At 35.7% G+C, this 21,328-nt stretch overlaps 1 protein-coding gene across 2 annotated transcripts in view; it reads right to left on the bottom strand.

Annotated features, from left to right (window-relative positions):
* APOOL (apolipoprotein O like) overlaps nucleotides 1–21,328 on the bottom strand; it is a 73,306-nt gene that overhangs the window by 2,596 nt on the left and 49,382 nt on the right. For both annotated transcript variants that reach the window (XM_043459095.1, XM_043459094.1), the window contains 5 exons: nucleotides 19,361–19,415; nucleotides 17,617–17,715; nucleotides 10,283–10,374; nucleotides 8,398–8,505; nucleotides 8,103–8,214 (listed from right to left, as the gene is read on the bottom strand). In XM_043459095.1, the coding sequence (XP_043315030.1) occupies nucleotides 8,103–8,214; nucleotides 8,398–8,505; nucleotides 10,283–10,374; nucleotides 17,617–17,715; nucleotides 19,361–19,415 (466 nt within the window). The remainder of the gene's footprint in view (nucleotides 1–8,102; nucleotides 8,215–8,397; nucleotides 8,506–10,282; nucleotides 10,375–17,616; nucleotides 17,716–19,360; nucleotides 19,416–21,328) is intronic.

Below are 21,328 nucleotides of genomic sequence, written 5' to 3' on the forward strand. Positions count from 1 at the left end.
ACTTTTTCACTCTCCTCTTTCACTTTCATCAAGAGGCTCTTTAGTTCTTCTTCACTTTCTGCCAGAAGGGTGATGTCACCTGCATATCTGAGGTTATTGATGTTTCTCCCGGCAATCTTGATTCCAGCTTGTGCTTCCTCCAGCCCAGCATTTCTCATGATGTACTCTGCATATAAGTTAAAATAAATAGGGTGACAATATATAGCCTTGACTTACTCCTTTTCCTATTTGGAACCAGGCTGTTGGTCCATGCCTAGTTCTAACTGTTGCTTCCTGACCTGCATACAGATTTCTCAGGAGGCAGGTCAGGTGTTCTGGTATTCCCATCTCTTTCAGAATTTTCCACAGTTTACTGTGATCCACACAGTCAAAGGCTTTGGTATAGCCAATAAAGCAGAAATAGATGTTTTTCTGGAACTCTCTTGCTTTTTCGATGATCCAGCGAATGTTGGCAATTTGATCTCTGGTTCCTCTGACTTTCTAAAACCAGCTTGAACATCTGGAAGTTCACGGTTCACGTATTGCTGAAGCCTGATTTGGAGAATTTTAAGCATTACTTTACTAGCGTGTGAGATGAGTGCAATTGTGCGGTAGTTTGAGCATTCTTTGGCATTGCCTTTCTTTGGGACTGGAGTGAAAACTGACCTTTTCCAGTCCTGTGGCCACTGCTGAGTTGTCCAAATTTGCTGGCATACTGAGTGCAGCACTTTCACAGCATCATCTTTCAGGATTTGAAATAGCTCAACTGGAATTCCATCACCTCCACTAGCTTTGTTTGTAGTGATGCTTCCTAAGCCCCACTTGACTTCACATTCCAGGATGTCTGGCTCTAGGTGAGTGATCACACCATCGTGATTATCTGGGTCGTGAAGATCTTTTTTGTACAGTTCTGTGTATTCTTGCCACCTCTTCTTAATATCTTCTGCTTCTGTTTTGTCCCTACCATTTCTGTCCTTTGTTGATTCCATCTTTGCATAAAATGTTTCCTTGGTATGAGAGTTGGACTATAAAGAATGCTGAGTGCTGGAGAATTGATGCTTTTGAACTGTGGTGTTGGAGAAGACTCTTGAGAGTTCTTTGGACTGCAAGGAAATCCAACCAGTTCATCCTAAAGGAAATCAGTCCTGAACATTCATTGGAAGGAGTGATGCTGAATCTGAAACTCCAATACTTTGGCCAACTGATGTGAAGAACTGAGTCATTGGAAAAGGCCCTGATGCTGGGAGGGATTGGGGGCAGGAGGAGAAGGGGACGACAGAGGATGAGATGGCTGGATGGCAGCGCTGACTCAATGGACATGAGTTTGAGTAAACTCCGCGAGTTGGTGACGAACACGGAGGCCTGATGTGCTACAGTTCATGGGGTTGCAAAGTGTTAGACACGACTGAGTGACTGAACTGAACTTACTGAACTAGACATCTGAATAGAAATACTGAGTAAGCAGTTAGAAATGTGAATCTAGAGTTCAGGAGTCGCCTCGCTGATTTATAAATTTTATGTTCCTAGGCTATAAATAGCATCTAAAACTATGGGAACATATGAGGTCATCCAGAACATCAGAAAAGATGTCCAGGGAATGAGCCCTTTGGATCCTCCAACTTTTTGAGGTTAAGAGTATTAGGAGAATATAGCAGAGAAGACTGCAAAGAAAAAGCCAGTCAGTGAAGTAAGAGAACCAAGAATAAGTGATATCCCACAGGCCAAGTAAAGAGACTGTTTCAGGGAGGAAGGAGTGACCATTTCTGTTAGAAGTTACTGATGGATTATATAAGATAGAGATTGGGAATGGAACCTGGATTTGGCAGTGTGGATCAATGGTGATTTTGATAAGCTGACTGTGTACCAGGCAAGATGTCACATTATTTTCATGCATTATCTCAGAATAACACCATGAGAGAGATGACATTTGGGCATTTTAATGTAGAGAGGTTAAAAAACTTGAGCAGTGTCATCCAGGTGATAAGTAGTGGAGCCAGGATTGAATCCAGTTTTGTCTGACTCCCAATACAACAACCCTGGCTTTTCTGTAAAGTGGGGGTTAGAGTAGGCAGAAATGTCACAAAATGTCACAAAACCCTGGCTCTTCTGTAAAAGGGGGGTTAGAGTAGTCACAAAATATCACAAAATTACTTTAGTATTCAACAGAATAATAGATACAAAGTGGTACATATAATACCCTGTGTATGTTAAGTAGGTAAGAAGAATTTTTATATTTATTTTGTGACATACACTAAAAATATTTTTCACAATTTTTTTATTTTAAATATTTTTCAAATTCTGATTCATTTTGAAATGATTATTTTTACATTTGAGAGACACACCTTTTTGCCATAAAGGAATTTAGTTTCTAGTTAAAAGTGAGAAATAGATTTATATACACTTATTTATTTTACAGCTACCTTTTCAGAAATAGTTTCTGTTTTATAAACTGGGATAGATCTATATGTAACTTCACCACTAAGTATATTTTAAAAACAGCCAGATCTTAAATAATCACTACCCATGACAAGAATACAGTTCTCCATAAACTTTTAACCTGGAATCCCTTTGGAGGAGGGGAGTCTGTGGACAGAATTCATGTGATCTATGAACTTGGATAGGGGAAATTTGTCTTTGTTTTCATTAACCTCTGACTGGAATTGAATGTCTTCTTCAATAATGAATGCAGGCAACAAACCACAATACTATACGCTTAACAGTACCTTAGACTCTGTCACTAATAGAAACCATAGATATTTTCATATCACACTGCAGTTGCAGATATCTTGAAATATTTATACTTACTACTACTTCAAAATTATACCCTTTATCAGATATGTTGTTAAATATTGTTGATTAATACAATTAGGAAAGCTCATACATTACTGTGTATTTTGTTTATGCATTTAAAAACATTCTGAGATGGGGTCTGTAGTACAAGTAGGTTAAGAAACAGTGGTTCTGACTGCTCCTTTTCCAAATGCATCTTCCTAGTGGAAGCTTTTGGTCAGTACAAGTGAAAAATGTACTAAGAAATAGTTTTATCAGATAGACATACTATAGGTTCAGTTCAGTCGCTCAGTCGTGTCCGACTCTTTGCGACCCCATGAATCGCAGCACGCCAGGCCTTCCTGTCCATCACCAGCTCCTGGAGTCTACCCAAACCCATGTCCATCGAGTCGGGGATGCCATCCAACCATCTCATCCTCTGTCGTCCCCTTCTCCTCCTGCCCTCAATCTTCCCCAGCATCAGGGTCTTTTCCAATGAGTCAGCTCTTCGCATGAGGTGGCCAAAGTATTGGAGTTTCAGCTTCAACATCAGTCCTTCCAATGAACACCCAGGACTGATCTTCTTTAGGATGGACTGGTTGGATCCCCTTGCAGTCCAAGGGACTCTCAAGAGTCTTTTCCAACACTGCAGTTCAAAAGCATCAATTCTTCGGCACTCAGCTTTCTTTATAGCCCAACTCTTACTATAGATATACTACAATAAGCATTGACAAATACTTATTTTATATAAGCCTGAATGTGTCTGATTTGCTTAAAAATGTCCATCAACTGACTAAGTTTTCTAACACTTCTACTAACTTTCTTAATTTATATTATTGTCCAAAATCTGGTCAAATAGTCAGCTCACCTAAATTTGAAAGGCTCTGTTGCCTTTAGATCCCCATCTCTCAAAATGTGTTGAAGGGCTTCAGATTTTTTGTTTATTCATAGCTTATATTGGTCATTATTAACTAGAGGAATGTGCATACAGAATTCCTTGTGGAGCTTTTCCTATAATCCACCTGCTTAGAGGCCTCACCTCGGGAAATTCTAATTTATAATTCTTATGTAGAGTGAATTTTAGGAAAAAAAAAACTCAAGAAATTGTGATGTGGATCCCTCTGGCTTAGAACCACTTAGCCTAGTTCATTTGATTTCTGCCTTTTTAAAAAGGGTTTGTCTCATGCTTTTCTGAGTAATTAAAGATTATATTTTTCCTCAGAAATTTCTTCATCCCTTTTGATAAAAGGCTCTCTGTCCTCCCAAAGAATTAGCAGTCATAAAACTCTTCTTGAATCTCATTCCCCTAATCATTATAATGCTTTTCTTTGTACTTTATCATATTTTAAATCTCTAATGAAAAAATATTTATGCTTAGCTTTTTTAGTCGACTTTAAAAAAAGCTGCTGTTATAGCAAACAGGTAAAGAATAAAGATGTTTATAAAACAGCAAAGAATTATTGTCTCAAATAGCCACTAGATGTTACCTGTTCACTGATAATTTAGTTCACGCCTTATCTCATTTATATTTTAAGCAAGTTCATTATCAAAACTAGGACAGATCACTAATAAATTGCTGAGTGAAGTTATGAATATTAGAGATTCTATTTTTGTTTCTTCTGTATAAAATCAGGATGATATTCAGTATTCAGCTGTCTCAGTAACTGAAACACTTAAACATATTAATCATTGCAAAGTGTGTTCTCCCACTGATCTATTCTTTCCATTCTTTTTTCTCTCTGGCTTCAGTTTGTCTTTTTTATCCTATATTTGAGTTCATTATTTCTGTCTTCTTTTTTTATACAATCTGCTATTAAACCCATCCAATAAGTTCATAATTTCAGGTACTGTATTTTTCACATCTAGAATATCCACTTGATTTTTTCAGATTCCAACTGGCTGTGAAATTTTCCATCCTTTCATCCATTTTGTTCATCATATTTTCCACCTGACATATTAGCCATAGTTATTTTAAAGTGCTTTTCTGCCAACTTCAATATTTAGATCACCTGTGGGTCTGCTGTAATTTTTTTTCTCTTTTCTTAGTCATATCTTCCTGTCTGTTTGCATGACTAGTATTTTATTTGTAGGACTTCCCTGTAGCTCAAATGGTAAAGAATCTGCCTGCAATTTAGGAGACCAGGGTTCGATCCCTGGGTCTGGAAGATCCTCTGGAGAAGGGAATAGCAATCCACTCCAGTATTCTTACCTGGAGAATCCCATGGACAGAAAAGCCTGGCAGGGTACAGTCCACGGGGTTGCGAAAGAGTTGGACAAGACTGAGAGACTAACACACATTTTATTTGTATGGTGGACACTGTGTAAAAAAGAACTGTAGAAGATCCAGATGATATCATCTGCAGAGTGGGGACTCTTTTCCTTTCTTGGGGAGGGGTAAAGTATTGATACTTATCATCTCACTACAATCAGGCACTGAGCTGTGTTGCAGTTTATAGAAGAGTCAATCAACCCTGTTCCTCAGGTATGGTACTCTCTAGCTTCTGATTGACAGCTTGAGTTTCTGTCTCCATAACACTAAAAGACTGTAGGAAATTTTGTTTTGCCTATCAGAATTTTGATTTTGGATATTTAGTGTCATGACCCATATAATAATCTGGGAAATATCATGAGGGGGACATGAGTCATGTATGTATGGCACACCTCATCCCTCTAAAATAGGAATCAGCAAATTTATTTGCAAAGGACCAAAGTAAACATTTAAACTTTATAAACCATAAGGTCTCCATCACAACCACTCAACTCTGCCATTTTAGGTGAAAGCAGCCACAGACAATACATGAATGAGTGTGGCTGTGTTGCAATAAAACTTTATTTATGGATATTAAAATTTGAATTTCATACAATTTTCACTTGTCATGAAACATTTTTCTTCTGATTTTTAAAAAACTATTTAAATTACATAGGAACTATTCTTGGCTTGTGGAATGTGCAAAAATAGTGAGCCAGATTTAGCATAAAGTCCATAGTTTGCCAACCTCTATTTGAGAGAGACATTAATCTTGTGAGACTGTGAGAGATTTCATTCTTTCTTTGTTTTTTTTTACAAATTATTTTAATATATTATGTATATTAATATATATGCATGTATACACTGTCAAGAAAATTTTCTTAACTCGAAAAAAGTTTCTATGAAACATCTTCATTTCGACTACTTAGAGACAGAATATATTTATTTTTTTCTGATTACAAAAAAGTATGCTGATTATAAAAATCCAAATATTATATAGATAAATTAAAAAGCAAAGGTCTCCCACAATCATACCTCTAGAAATAACTGTTTTCAATAATTTAAACAGGTTAGTACAAATTGTTCCAGAACACAGGCATATGTGCACACACATATATACAGACTACAATTTGGTTTTTGTTACTTAATAATATATCCTGGACATCCATCCATATCATTTCATTCTGCTTTCATCAGATTTTGAAGAGGTCCATGTCACCAAATTTCCAAATTTGTGATTCCCAAAATAACAGTTGTCACCATAAATGTATATGGATGATAGAGGACAATCAAACTCATGCTCTGAGTTACAATATATTGTTGGACAATATACATAAGCTATTCTGTATGGTGAGAAGTGGTGGCCAGGGACGCGCTCCCCCACTAAGTAATGTGCTCCCAAAGTGTGCTCAATGACAAATTTGTTTATTGGCAAAATGGATAATTACTCTAGGCCAATGATAATGATATATTGTAACACTCATTGAGAATTTAGTATGTGCTTGACAGTGTACTTTTTGCTTTGCATGCATGCAATATCTCATTTAATCTTCATAACAATCATGTCAAAAATACTATTATTGACTCTCTTTTATAGATGAAGAGACTGAGGCTTGGGGTATTAGATAACTTGCCCCAGGCAATAGAACTAGTAAATGCTGGATTTAGGATTAAGATTCATGTTCTATCTTAAAACCTATGCTCATGATCACTACTGTTTTTCACATAATGGACCTTTGGGATTGCATATGAAATGTGGAAATAATGCGTCTCAATTCTGGGTTTGCTATATAATCAATCCTGAATGATATATGATAAGGATGAATAGTACTGAGTATCTCTCTCCTCTATATGTCTCCTTAGAATGCTTTTCATATACCAGATTACCTATGATAAGCAGGCAAAAGGTTTCAGAATACAGATGTAAAAAGAAAAGACATTGGCTAGGGGTGGTCTGGTCCCATTGTTAAGCTGTAACATCTCCACAAAGATCTCTGGAGTTGACAGGCATTTAGAGAAATGACCAGATATATTATATACTTGAGGGAATATGATAAACTATAGATTATTCAGAGAGTCTAAAACCTGTATAACTTATCTTGATTAGAAAAGAGAGGAGACAGGAAAATATTAAAACTCAAATCAGGTTTGTTACTCAGTGAGAGCTTTCATAAAGATTAAGTGACAGGGGAGGAGACTAAAATCTCTTCAGAGGAAATTAGAGACTAAAATCATGTTTTAAATTAGATAATCTATATGCAAAGGAGGAGCTTGGACTTCAGTGTCAAGAATATCTAGACTATAAAAATAACTCTATTTGTAAACTATAATTTTGGGCAGGTTACTTAAGCTCCCTGAATCTCAGTCTATTCATCATAAAACAATTATAATTACATACACACCAGAGTTTTTTTATTTTGCTTTTTGGGAGAGGATTGAATAACACATTTATAGTTCTTTGCCCCACAGCAGTTGCTCAGGAAAGGGCAGATATTTTCATTATTCTCTAATTCTCTACCTCTGAGTTGGTCCTATTTCCTTTGTAATAAGATGACTTGATGCATAGTATCATTTACTTAGTACAGATAAACCTACATAAGCCAATGACTGGTGAGTTTATGTGAATATACTATTGAAATGATATCTGTTTCTTTTTGATCACAGTAAAACCATGGCAGTATTTGTTTAGAAAGTGTAACTGTCACATTTTGATCTCACATAGTTGCCTGTATCTAATACTAGCAAAGATACTAGTATTGTAATTGGTGCTATTTATACTATTTATGCTGAAAGTTTTCCTAGTATCTAAACTAAATAAAACTGAAGGTGGAAGCAAAGACAGATGGGGATAGAACAAGAAATGGAAAACTGGTATCTCTTCTATGTAGATGTGACACATTGTTATAGCCTATAAGCTAGAAGAATCCAGAAAGACACATTTTCCTCTACCTGATTGAGAACTTCACAACCTAAAAAGATACACAGACTACAGATATGAGAAGGACAAAACATTTATGAAAACACATAAATAAATTCAAACTACTAACTATACTCCTATAAAGTTATTTAAGAAAATAACTTTAAAAATGAATTATTCCAAACAAACCTGATGTAGATTTGGTCTTTGTTTCAGAGCTGAGTTCTGTTGGCAAAGGCACTGAATGTTTCAGGTTGTGAGTTGTTTCTGCAGGTGTTTCTATTTCATCAGCACTTCCTAGCTGTTTACCAAAAAAATTTTTCTTTCATAAGTAAACTATTTTACTAAAAGAATAAAATATCCTAAAAAATTATAGCATGCAAGGTAGTATATTCCTTCATCTCTTTTCATTCCATCCTTGACCTCTGTCTAGGACATCCACCTAAACAAAACAGTCTACATTTTTAGTCCATTTAAACTCTACCTTAGTTTTTTCTTTATGTTCAGGAAGTTTTTTGTTGTTTTTTGTCCACAGTGATTTAACAGCTTCATACACTTGCTGGCTTGTAGCATATGCCTTTTTCCCAGCTACCTAATTAAAACAAAAAGTGAGTCAAATAATACAAATTTTTAAAAGTTAAAATAACAAATATTAAAGAAAAAATTATGTCTTGTATTTTATATGAAAAACCATGTCAGAATCAACAGTAAAGCTATAAGTCTCTAGATCATGATAACACACAGCTTCATTTTCTATATCTTATACAAAAAATTATTTGCCTCATGATATATATTATTTTGAGGTGTGATTTTTTTTCTTTTTTTTTTCCATGTCTTTTTTTTATTTTTTGCATCATGCTATTCTTTTTTTTTTTTTTTCAGTGGGTTTTGTCATACATTGACATGAATCAGCAATAGATTTACACATATTCCCCATCCCGATCTCCCCTCCCACCTCCCTCTCCACCCGATTCCTCTGGGTCTGTCACAGAGATGTTTCCATATCAGCTTATATACCGGAAGATCTGCTTCTAATAGCTGCACAGTGTGTACTCTATAATGAACACATCATAATTCATTTAACAAATCCCCTATTGATGGGCATATGAACATTATGATTTGTTTAACAAATCCTTTGATGATGGGCATCCTTTTTTTCTTTTGGCAAGTATAACCATGCTGTAATTAGCACCCTTCCACAAATAACTGGGATCATATACCCTTGTGGTAATTGCTTGGGTATATCATTACATTTTAATTTTTGATACTATTGCCACATTGCCTTCAGAAATTCAGCACTGTACTGTAGCAATTTACACTCTCACAAGAGTATATAACTATTTTCCAACTCAATTTCTCAGCAGCAATTTTATGAATCTTTTAAATCTTTGCCAAATGGAAAGGCTAAAAACCAATATCTAAATGATCTTTTAAATTTGGATTTATTTGGTTGCTGATGAAGTTAAGCATCTTTAATATATTAGGCCATTTACGTTTCTTATTTTGTGGATTGTTTGTTCATATACTTTCTTCATTTTCTTAAGAGGGCATTCATTGTTTTCCTATTGATATATAGAAGCTTTTCATATATGGAAGGATATTATTTAGTCCTGTGTTCAGTTCAGTTCAGTTCAGTTCAGTTGCTCAGTCGTGTCCGACTCTTTGCGACCCCATGAATCACAGCATGCCAGGCCTCCCTGTCCATCACCACCTCCCGGAGTTTACTTAAACTCATGTCCTGTGTTATATATGTGCAAATAAGTTTCCCAATTTTTCATTTATCCTTTAACTTTGTATATGGTATATCATGATCAACAGAAATGTATGACTTTGATGCAGTAAAATACATTATTTTTTTTTTCCTTTGATGGCTTCTGGCTGTGTTTTAAGAAGGCCTTTCCTATCTCAAGATTATACAAAAATACCTTTCTGCTCTTCTAATATTTTATAGCATTATATTTTCTCATTATATCTTTATTCCACCTGCAATATTTTTGCATGATATTTGGTAAAGGTCAAAGTACTTTTCTGAAATGTCAATTATTCCACACATTTCTTGAATAGTCCACCTTTTCTTTACACACTGATCTGAAATGCCACTTGTAGCTTAATTCTCAAGCCAGCATTTATATTGTTGAATTATATTTTAACAAATTAATCCTATTTATTTGTGATAATCATGTAATTAACAATGGCATTAACAAGCTGAGATGCTAATGTGATTTTGCTAACAGAGTTGCCAGCAGAGTTAATACCAACTATATTTCCCTGAAAATTAAATGTTAAAGGTACTGTGTGACATTTAAATATTGTCACACTGAGAATTTAAACAAATACTGAAATGAAGCTATCACTTAAAAAGAGCTTACCTTTGCAATTATTACTGATTGAACAGGGTAGCAAACAGTAGCTCCCAAAGTGGCCAATCCCAATGGATAAGCAATTCTCTTAAACCGAGAACCTGTAACATTCAAACAAACTATTAAACTCCAAACAGATGCTGCCAGACACTTGATGCTTTTATAACTTTAATGTTTTCTTTGTTCTAAGCCATCATTTATGCTAAGTTATTTTTTAGGTAAAAATACCAGTCAAGATGAGAGATAAAATGTCCTTAAGTATTACAGTTCAATTAATATCCCTTAGTTGTCACGTTCAATTTAAGAAAAGTATTCTCAATCTAACATTGATAATTACCTACACAAAGGGGGTTGATGATTTTCTTCTTTTTAAAAGCTAGGCATTTTTTCATGTCCTAAGAAACCCAGAGTTGTAGCCACAGCTTTTCCAAGTTTGTAACACCATGTTAAACTGAAATGGACTCTTTTCAGATATTTTTTTTAAACTAAGTCTCTAGAAAGCTGAAATGATCCAACTAATAAAGTTAAAGATTTTAAAAGGTACATAACTCCTTCATGTCATTGTTTCAGAATACTGAAGTAATAGTTTAATAATTGCAAGTAACTTGTAATAATTCATTCATTTTCACTACTGCCTTAATTAAGCATCTAGGAGTCATTTTGAAACTTTGTTTAAAGTAGCAAAATTCTTTAAAAAAAAATCTTCCAAATAGAACCTCACTAGGAATTGATGCTTTTGAACTGTGGTGTTGGAGAAGACTCTTGACAGTCCCTTGGACTGCAAGGAGATCCAACCAGTCCATCCTAAAGGAGATCAGTCCTGGGTGTTCATTGGAAGGACTGATGCTGAAGCTGAAACTCCAATACTTTGGCCACCTCATGGGAAGAGTTGACTCATTGGAAAAGACCCTGATGCTAGGAGGGATTGGGGGCGGGAGGAGAAGGGGATGACAGAGGATGAGATGGCTGGATGGCATCACTGACTCAATGGACATGTGTTTGAGTAAACTCCAGGAGTTTGTGTTAGATAGGGAGGCCTGGCGTGCTGCGATTCATGGGCTCACAAGGAGTCAGACACTACTAAGCAACTGAACTGAACTGACTGAGGAACTTCATATATAAAATCTATAGACTTGAAGTTACTCTAGTTAGCCTGAGGAAGTGAGGCTCATTATAAAGCCCTACCTACACGGCTTTTCCAGAATTCCTATATCACCCCTGAACACTTTCATGGAACCCTAGATTCTACAGAATAATTTGAAACCCACTACTCTAAGCCATAGCTTAGTTCAAACAGACTGTTAGTTCAAAACAGCATGTATCTTAAATACTTGTCTGGGTACCCTTGACTTTAAATATGATCTGGGAAATTATTATAGATGATGGGATTTCTAATTATGGTAAGTACTTTTATTCTCTGGAACAGAATTTACAACTCAATTAAAATATGAGACAGTTTATCTGGTATATCAGTAAAATATACCAGTTTATCTGGTATATCAGAAAAATATAGCAGGCAACTTCACAGTTTAGGGAAGGTAAAACAAGATGTATTTCTCTATCTGGTTTTGACTATTAGTAATGAGGCCTTCTACAGTCATGTCTATAATAGACTAAGCATTGAGGGAGGTGGGTAGGTAGGCTGCTTCAACCTTTAGTTTTACTATCCTTTAGATATAGACTGGTTTTGGTGATATTGGGAAAGAAGGTCTAATTATATTAAAATAGGTCTTGTTCACTATTGTCCTAGTATCTGTAGTTTGGTTCTTCATTTTCAGTTCAGTTTAGTCGCTCAGTCGTGTCCGACTCTGCGACCCCATGAATCGCAGCACACCAGGCCTCCCTGTCCATCACAAACTCTTGGCGTTTACTCAAACTCATGCCCATCGAGTCAGTGATGCCATCCAGCCATCTCATCCTCTGTCGTCCCCTGCTCCTCCCACCCCCAATCCCCTCCAGCATCAGGGTCTTTTCCAATGAGTCAACTCTTCACATCAGGTGGCCAAAGTATTGGAGTTTCAGCTTCAGCATCAGTCCTTCCAATGAACACCCAGGACTGATCTCCTTTAGGATGGACTGGTTGGATCTCCTTGCAGTCCAAGGGACTCTCCATAGTTCAAAAGCATCAATTTTTCGGCGCTCAGCTTTCTTCAGAGTCCAACTCTCACATCCATACATGACCACTGGAAAAACCATAGCCTTGACTAGACGGACCTTTGTTGGCAAAGTAATGTCTCTGCTTTTTAATATGCTATCTAGGTTGGTCATCACTTTCCTTCCAAGGAGTAAGCGTCTTTTAATTTCATGGCTGCAGTCATCATCTGCAGTGATTTTGGAGTCCAAAAAGATAAAGTCTGACACTGTTTCCACTGTCTCCCCATCTATTTCCCATGAGGTAATGGGACCAGATACCATGATCTTAGTTTTCTGAATGTTAACCTTTAAGCCAACTTTTTCATTCTCCTCTTTCACTTTCATCAAGAGGCTCTTTAGTTCTTCTTCACTTTCTGCCATATGGGTGGTGTCATCTGCGTATCTGAGGTTATTGATATTTCTCCCGGCAATCTTGATTCCAGCCTGTGCTTCTTCCGGCCCAGTAAAATCAGTCCTTGATTTTACTGACCTAATATTTCTTAATGTAGGTTTCCTTGACTCAGCCAAATTCTAATTCTGCTGCTCCTAAACTTGGAAGGTGGCAGGTTTTCCTTGATGTGTCATCTTATTTTATTCATTATTTACTTTTTTTGTAGTTGCTATACTTTTAAAATTCATTTTAAAATTGAAGTATAACCATTTCTTTATTGGTAAACATTGAATAGTATAGTATTCTCAAATCAACTATCCAAATGTTTAGTGTTGAATATTGCATATGCTTAGATTTGTTTTGTTTTTTCATATGACTATATGTCTATGGGAAAAAATTGAAGTGTGTTTGATTTACAATGTTGTGTTAGTTTCAGGTGTATAGCAAAGTGATCCAGTTATATATATATATTCTCTTTCAGACTCTTTTCCATTATTGGTTATTACAATATATTGAATATAGTTCCCTTGTTATATCGTTGTTTATCTAGCTTATATATAGTAGTGTGTATATATTAATCCCAAACTCCTAATTTCCCTCCCTCTCTCCTCCCCACTATCCCCTTTGATAACCATAAGTTTGTTTTCTATGTCTATGATTCTATTTCTATTTTTTAAATAAGTTCATTTATATTATTTAGATTCCCCATATAAGTGATATCATATGATATCTGTCTTTCTGTTACTTCACTTACTATGATAATTTCTAGGTCCATCCATGTTGCTGTAAATGGCATTATTTCATTCTTTTTTATGGCTGAGTAATAATATTCCATTCTATCTGTGTGTATATGTACACACATCACATATTCTTTATTATTTTAAATATTAAAAGATTTACATTCATCCTCTCTTGATAAGAAAGGCCAGTTTACAAGACAATAAATTGCATTTGTGTTCAAGTGCCCTATTCTTATAAGTAGGAAATGACTCTAGACATAGTCACTAACTAGCTATGTAATATGTACTATGCAATCATTGAATGATTTCCTTTCTCTAGACCTCTATCTGTAACATTATAGGATTACACTAAACCAACATCTTTCATACTTTTTTGACCATGACTCACACTGAAGAACAAATTTTGACCTATCTCTGTTTCTATTTCTCTTTCACATACAAACACACACACACACACACACACACACACACTACTGAAACAAAAGTTTCACAATATTTATCCATACGGAGTACAAAACACTCTTATATTTGCTATCCTCCTCTATTTTGTTTTTGAATAAAATGCTTCCTGAGAATCACCATATTTAATTCACTACCTACTTATAAACTGAGCTCTGTAATTAAAAAAAAATTCGATTAGATTATTCTAGCTCTGACACTTTGGAGTCATTGTGGATGACCTAAGGAACAGTCTCTCTTACAAGTGGATTGTGAGAACTGAGTAATACACTTTGGCCAGTCTCCTTTAAAATTGAATTTTTTGTCTTATTGTCACATATGGTGATCTTGGTTTTCAATGTCTTTCCTAACAAATAATTTATAGTATGTATGCAATTAAAGGTTGCATATAGTGTTAGAATAAAAACTATGATACAAGGAGCCATTAATATTATCTATAAGGAAAGTGTTAGATCTGTTGTGATAGATACATGGGCTATAGTAGAATGCTGGAATGTTCTTATAACTTATAGAGGTTTTATATCTGATTAGGTATATTTGGGTTAAGGCTACTTTAAGGACTAAAGCCCGGTAAGCCAACCATAATGCATCTGACGTCAAACTCCAGGCTGGTTCAGAACTGTGGTTCAGCTGGTTCTAACCATGTTTAATTTAGTTTAGAGATAATGACTGGCATTGGGAGACAGAGGATAAATGGAAGGTGCTCAAAATGGCTAATGACCAGAGAACTGACCAGCTTAGTAAGGGCTTAAGTAAGGAGGGTAGGCAGTAATTCCTACTGAGAGAGATTTCCATACCAGAGATGGAAGATGGGCAAATACAAAATTCACCATGTGTTTAGGAGAGTTATTTAATGATGTGCAGAAAAGAGTTAACATATGCCCAAGACTGCTACTGTTAGTAAGGTATGCTTGCAAGACTGGCTGGCACCTGGAAACCTGACTGGTAAGTAGTTCACTACACTAAGAGAAAATGTTTCTGGAATCACAAGAATGGTTCAGTTCAGTTCAGTTGCTCTGTCGTTTCTGACTCTTCACGACCCCATAGAACACAGTACGCCTGGCTTCCCTGTCCATCACCAACTCCCGGAGTTTACTCAAACTCATGTCCATCGAGTCGGTGATGCCATCCAACCATCTCATCCTCTGTCGTCCCCTTCTCCTTCCGCCTTCAATCTTTCCCACTATCAGGGTCTTTTCAAATGAGTCAGTTCTTCGCATCAGGTGGCCAAAGTATTGGAGTTTCAGCTTTAGCATCAGTCCTTCCGATGAATATTCAGGGCTTACTTCCTTTAGGATTCACTGGTTGGGTCTCCTTGCAGTCCAAGGGACTCTCAAGAGTCTTCACCAACACCATGGTTCAAAAGCATCAATTCTTTGGTGCTCAGCTTTCTTTATAGTCCAACTCTCACAAATAACATGGTTTATGCTGAACAACTATTGATACTTTCCTTCTGGGAGTCTGGAATCTTGGTACATGCCAGACAAACAGTGTTTATATGACTAGCCTCCAATAATAGCCTTGGTCACTCAGTCTCTAATGAGCTTCTCTGACTGACAACATCTCATAAGTATTGTCACAATTCATTAGTGGAGGAATTAGGTGCATCTTATGACTTATACAAGGAGCCTGGCGGGCTTCAGTCCATAGGGTCACAAAGAGTTGGACATGACTCAAGTGACTGAGCACACACACATGACTTACACGACTCTACTGGGAGAAAACTCCTGGAAGCTTGTAATTCGTTTCCTCTAAGCTTTGTCTGATGTATCTTTTCCCTTTGTTGATTTTACTTTGCATCCTTTCAATGGAATAAATCTTAGCCATGAATATGACTATAGGTTGAATCCCCTAAGTCTTCTGAGCTAACCATCAAACCTGGGAGTGGCTGTGGGGACTCTCTCTGTAGAAGTGGTATAGTGAGAAGGAAGGACAAAGTTGGTAGAGATACAGAGTACAAAGATGAAAAGAAATCAAATATATTAACCCTCATGTGCTGAATGAGAGTAGTGAGTGAGTTGTCTACCTCAGAATCTCCATTCCCAGCTAGCTGATGTCAGTTCCAACAACCTTGATCAGGATGAGACCAAGAGGGAATAATTTTTTTTCTGAGATATATCAGTATCTCTGTCTCAATTTCTTAATATAGTCCCCCAAATACGGGTGTTCACAACTAAGCAAAGAAAAGTAGTTTGAGTGGTTAGTATACATTATTATATAAATGTAAAATTTTAAAGATCTTTTAATAGCAATAGATTATTAAGATCTTGTCAAAAATAATGTTGTCTAAAAGATGAAAAACAAAATGATAAATTACAATTTTAAAAGGAACAGCTATATATTTTTCAAATTTTATTTTTAAATGACCATTCAGGAAATTCAACTTTTGGGGGGGTTCAGTTCTATCCATTTTAATATATGTACAGAGTCATGAAACCACGACTACAATCAGGGTATGTTCTATCACTCCTAAAAATTATCTTATGTTATCCCTTTGTAGTCACACCTTTCCCCCACTCCTAACCCCTGTGAACCACTGACTTATTCTTTGTCACTAAAGTTTTGCCTTTTTGAGAATAATGTGAATGGAATCATACATTGTGTAACTTTTTAAGACTGGCTTCTTTAACTCAGATTCATCAAGATTGTTGTACGTGTCAATGGTTCATTCCTTTTGTTCCTAAGTAGTATTCCTTTGTATGAACGTGCCATAGATTAGTTCACTGTTGAAAGACATTTATGTTGTTTGCAGCTTTCGGTGGTTATGAATGGAGTTACTATAAATACACCAGGGAAGCCTGGCATGCTGCAGCTCATGGGGTCGCAAAGAGTCAGACACGACTGGGCGAATGAACAACAACAACTATAAACATTAGTGTACAGGTTATCCAGAGTAAATACCCAAGAGTGGGAATACTGGATCTCATAGTAATTACATGTTTAACTTTATGAGAAACTGTCAGGCTATTTTCCAGGATGGCTATCTCATTTTGTATTCCCACCAAAAGTGTACAAGAGTGTCAGTTGCTCTGCATTCTCAACTACATTTTGTATGAGCATTCTTCTTAATTTGAGATATTCTAATAGGTATGTATTGTTATCTCACTGTATCTTTTAAAAATATATATTTATTTTTTAATTGAAGGATGATTGCTTTACAGAATTTTGCTTTCTGTCAAACATCAACAAGAATCAGTCATAGGTGCAACCACATACCCTCCCTCCTGAGCCTCCCTCCCATCTCCCTCCCTCTCGAACCCTTCTAGATTGTTACAGAGTTCCTTGCATCATACAGCAAATTCCCATTGACTATCTATTTTACATATGGTATTGTAAGTTTCCATGTTACTCTCATCATACATCTCACTAACTGTAGTTTTAATTTGCATTTCCCTAATAACTAATGATATTGGACTTCTTTTGGAATCACTCTATTTCTAAAAACACAAAAAAGTCTTCGTGAAAGTAAAGTAACACATGGTACTATACAATCTAAAAACTTTTTACATTAGCCTATCCTAGTAATATTCAATAAGGGATATGAGGTTTTCCTGTAGCAGTAAAATTCAGAAATTAGTATAATAGCATTGAAAGAGGGAATATATATATTTTAACCTTACCTTTTCTTGCTGAAATGAAGCCTGCCAATCCTGAAACTGTAATCACTCCAATTTTTGGAAGAAAATCTCGAGGTGGATTCTTCAGATATATATATGCATCTCAAGAAATCAGTTAAAATTAATATGAATAATTTACAATTGGGCATTCATATCAGTATGATGAAAAGTTAAGAGATTTGCTAAGATAATAGCAGATGATTTAAACATTCGTGAGAGCCAACTCACTGGAAAAGACCATGATGCTGGGAAAGATCAAAGACAAAAGGAGAAGGGGATGAGATGGTTGAATAGCATCACTGGCTCAATGGATGAGTTTGAGCAAACTCCAGGAGATAGTGAAGGACAGAGGAGCCTGGCAGGCTACAGTCCATGGGGTTGCAAACAGCTGGACAAGGCTTAGCGACTGAACAACAACAAAAAGAACTACACAAAATAATGATTTGAGCAGCAACTTAAAAAGCCAGTTATAATAGTTACCTGCTACAAAATAAAAATCTTCCTTCCACAGCTTATTTTATAGCATTTGTTTTCTTAATAGAGGTGATTATTACATTTTAATGAAACATAATGCTAGAGTGCACACCTTAAGATGGATTACTATAAAGTAAATTCCTGATTGTGTATGCACAATAATGGAAATGCTTCTGGCCTTATCTATTTAAACAATGGTAGGATCCAGAAAGAATTGAAATAGATACTTTATTAAGGAACTTTGAATAAGAGTCTAGTAAAACATGCAGCTACCACACTGTGCTTGTCACACTATCCCCCAGTAACCTCAGAATAGTTGTTGCTCTCAGTTAAAACCAATGATCAGAGTACAGACAAAAAAATAGATGGAGAGTGGGTGGAGGTCCAGATTTCTTGACTTTTTTATATGTTTATATGGTTTCCAGTTCCATGAAACCCCCAGAAACACTTCTATCACAATTATTTAATTATTTAATGGAGTTCATTTATTTAATATTCCTCAAGGCTGATGAGGCATATACCTTGGAATTAATTAGAATTAATCTCTACACACATTATATGATGATACATATACAGGTTATCAATATCAGTGACATTTAAAAATTTTAGCTAATCTTTCTGTCCCTACCCCCCATACACATTTATTTTGACAACTGTCTTAGGCTAAGAAGGGAGCTATATCTGCTGCCAAACTTCATTATCAAATTAACAAGTCAAATACAATTGTTTTCCAACATTGGCTCAAATATTCTAGGGTGACTAACTGAAGTACTGTTTCCGAGCAATTGGTAGCAAACTACTATGCATTTTAACAGCAAACAGTACTTATTTAAACTAACTAATAATAATGGAGATATATTTCAGTTTATGGTTTACGAGTATGTAATATGGGTTTTGTAACCAAAACAGTTTGAGCCCAGGTGTTACCACTTATTAGCTATGTGACCTTGGTAATCCACTTAACCCTTCTAAACCACAGATTCCTCATCTATAAAATGGGAGTAAGTATAATACCAACATTCACAGGTTTGCTACAAAATTAAAATGGATAAATTATGTAAAATGCTTATTATAGTGCCTCAGCATATAACAATTGCTAAATAAATAATGGATACCATTGCTTTATTATTGTCATAAACTGCTATATGGAGTATCTTCTGAGTTGGTAAAACATGATAATGGATAACACTCCAAGTTTGTTTTCTCACATGTAAACACTGCAAGTTAAAAAGACAGTAGAACATTTCTGAATATAGATGGTTCACTCACCTACCTTTTCCAAATTGCACTGTATCCATTATCCCATTTTTCACAAAGACATAAACACCCTAAGTAAAAAGGGGGGGAAAAAGGACATCTGTATTTTTGAAGATATTGATAATTAGATCAAATAGCCCACATCTCTGAGAGTGTATGAAATTTCACCAAAATAAATCTAGCTTCTCTATTATCTATCAGAATACTTCTTGAACTTAGCTTCTCTTCTTATTTTTCATCTATTTAACATGGATAATACATGTTAGTATTTTCCTCATATAAATGGGTAAAGTAATGCCTAGAAAACACATCAGAGCTGCTCACAGAAAAATTATTACAGAAATACAAAGATTTATCATCTTATTTTATGACAGTGTAGAAAAATGAATGGAATTTTTTAAAAGCATGAAGAGAGCTATATTTCAGCTTAGAAGCAACATCTGATTAATAAAGATGCACTACAATATTGTAAAGTAATTAGCCTCCAACTAATAAAAATAAATGAAAAAAAAAGATGCAACAGCAACAACATTAATGATTTGTAGAGAAAACAAAAAGCCTAAACAAAGTGTTTCATCTCCCTTTTTCTTAGTGTGCATTCAGTTCAGTTCAGCTGCTCAGTTGTGTCTGACTTTTGCGACACCATGGACTGCAGCAAGCCAGGCTTCCCTGTCCATCACCAACTCCCGGAACTTGCTCAAACTCATGTCCATCGAGTCAGAGACGCCATCCAACCATCTCATCCTCTGTTGTCCCCTTCTCCTCCCACCTTCAATCTTTCCCAGTATCAGGGTCTTTTCCAATGAGTCAGTTCTTTGCATCAAGTGGCCAGAGTATTAAAGTTTCAGCTTCAGCACCAGTCCTTCCAATGAATATTCAGGACTGATTTCCTTTAGGATGGACTGGTTGGATCTCCTTGCAGTCCAAGGGACTCTCAAGAGTCTTCTCCAACACCACAGTTCAAAAGCATCAATTCTTCAGCGCTCAGCTTTCTTTATGGTCCAACTCTCACATCCATACATGACTACTGGAAAAACCATAGCTTTGACTATATGGACCTTGTCAGCAAAGTAATATCTCTGCTTTTAATATGCTGTCTGTGTTTGTCATAGCTTTTCTTCCAAGGAGCAAGTGTCTTTTAATTTCATGGCTGCAGTCACCATCTGCAGTGATTTTGGAGCCAAAGAAAATAAAGTTTGTCACTGTTTCCATTGTTTCCCCGTCTATTTGCCATGAAGTGATGGGACCGAATGCCATGATCTTAGTTTTTTGAATATTGAGCTTTATAGTGTGCATTAGAAAAATAAATAAGACATTTATCTTAGGATAGAAATCATCCTACACAGACTGCTGTTCATCTTGTTTTTTCAATAGGAACATAAATTCTCTGCAAATCAAGATCATATTAACCCACTGGAGGGATTAAAGCTTTAAATCAAATTCCTCCTTTTACCTGTTTCTATTTTAATACAGGAAATATTGTTACACACATTTTTTCAATAGGTATTATCTCAATTACATCAGAAGAAAAATGAAGGTATGGAATAATTTACCAGTACCAATTGCCCATTGTCATGCTGTATTCTATCAATGGAACTCCAAAACACAGTGTAAATATATAGTCTCCTTCTATGAACTAGATGCTATGAAATCATGGAATGAAAACAACAAAAGAAAACAACAATGACAACAATAAAAGATTTTCAAAGCAAAGAAAATAGAAATAATTCCATTAAATAAGAAAGAAATGTTATTGCTATTGACAAAGTATTAGTAACTTTGTCTCAGATACTTTCATGATGATCAGATGCAGAACCTGTTCATTGTGTTTTAAAGCTATACAAACCAACACGTGCCCTAATTGCCACTGAGCTATTTCTCCTTAGGGACTGTCTCTTGAAAAAATGTTTACCTTCGAAGTTATAATACTTACAGACCAGTTGATTGGGAATCATGTAACTGTTGAGGAAGAAAACTAGTCACT

This window comes from Cervus canadensis, chromosome X, assembly GCF_019320065.1.
Source record: "Cervus canadensis isolate Bull #8, Minnesota chromosome X, ASM1932006v1, whole genome shotgun sequence".
In the NCBI taxonomy this organism is placed as follows: Eukaryota; Metazoa; Chordata; class Mammalia; order Artiodactyla; family Cervidae; genus Cervus; species Cervus canadensis.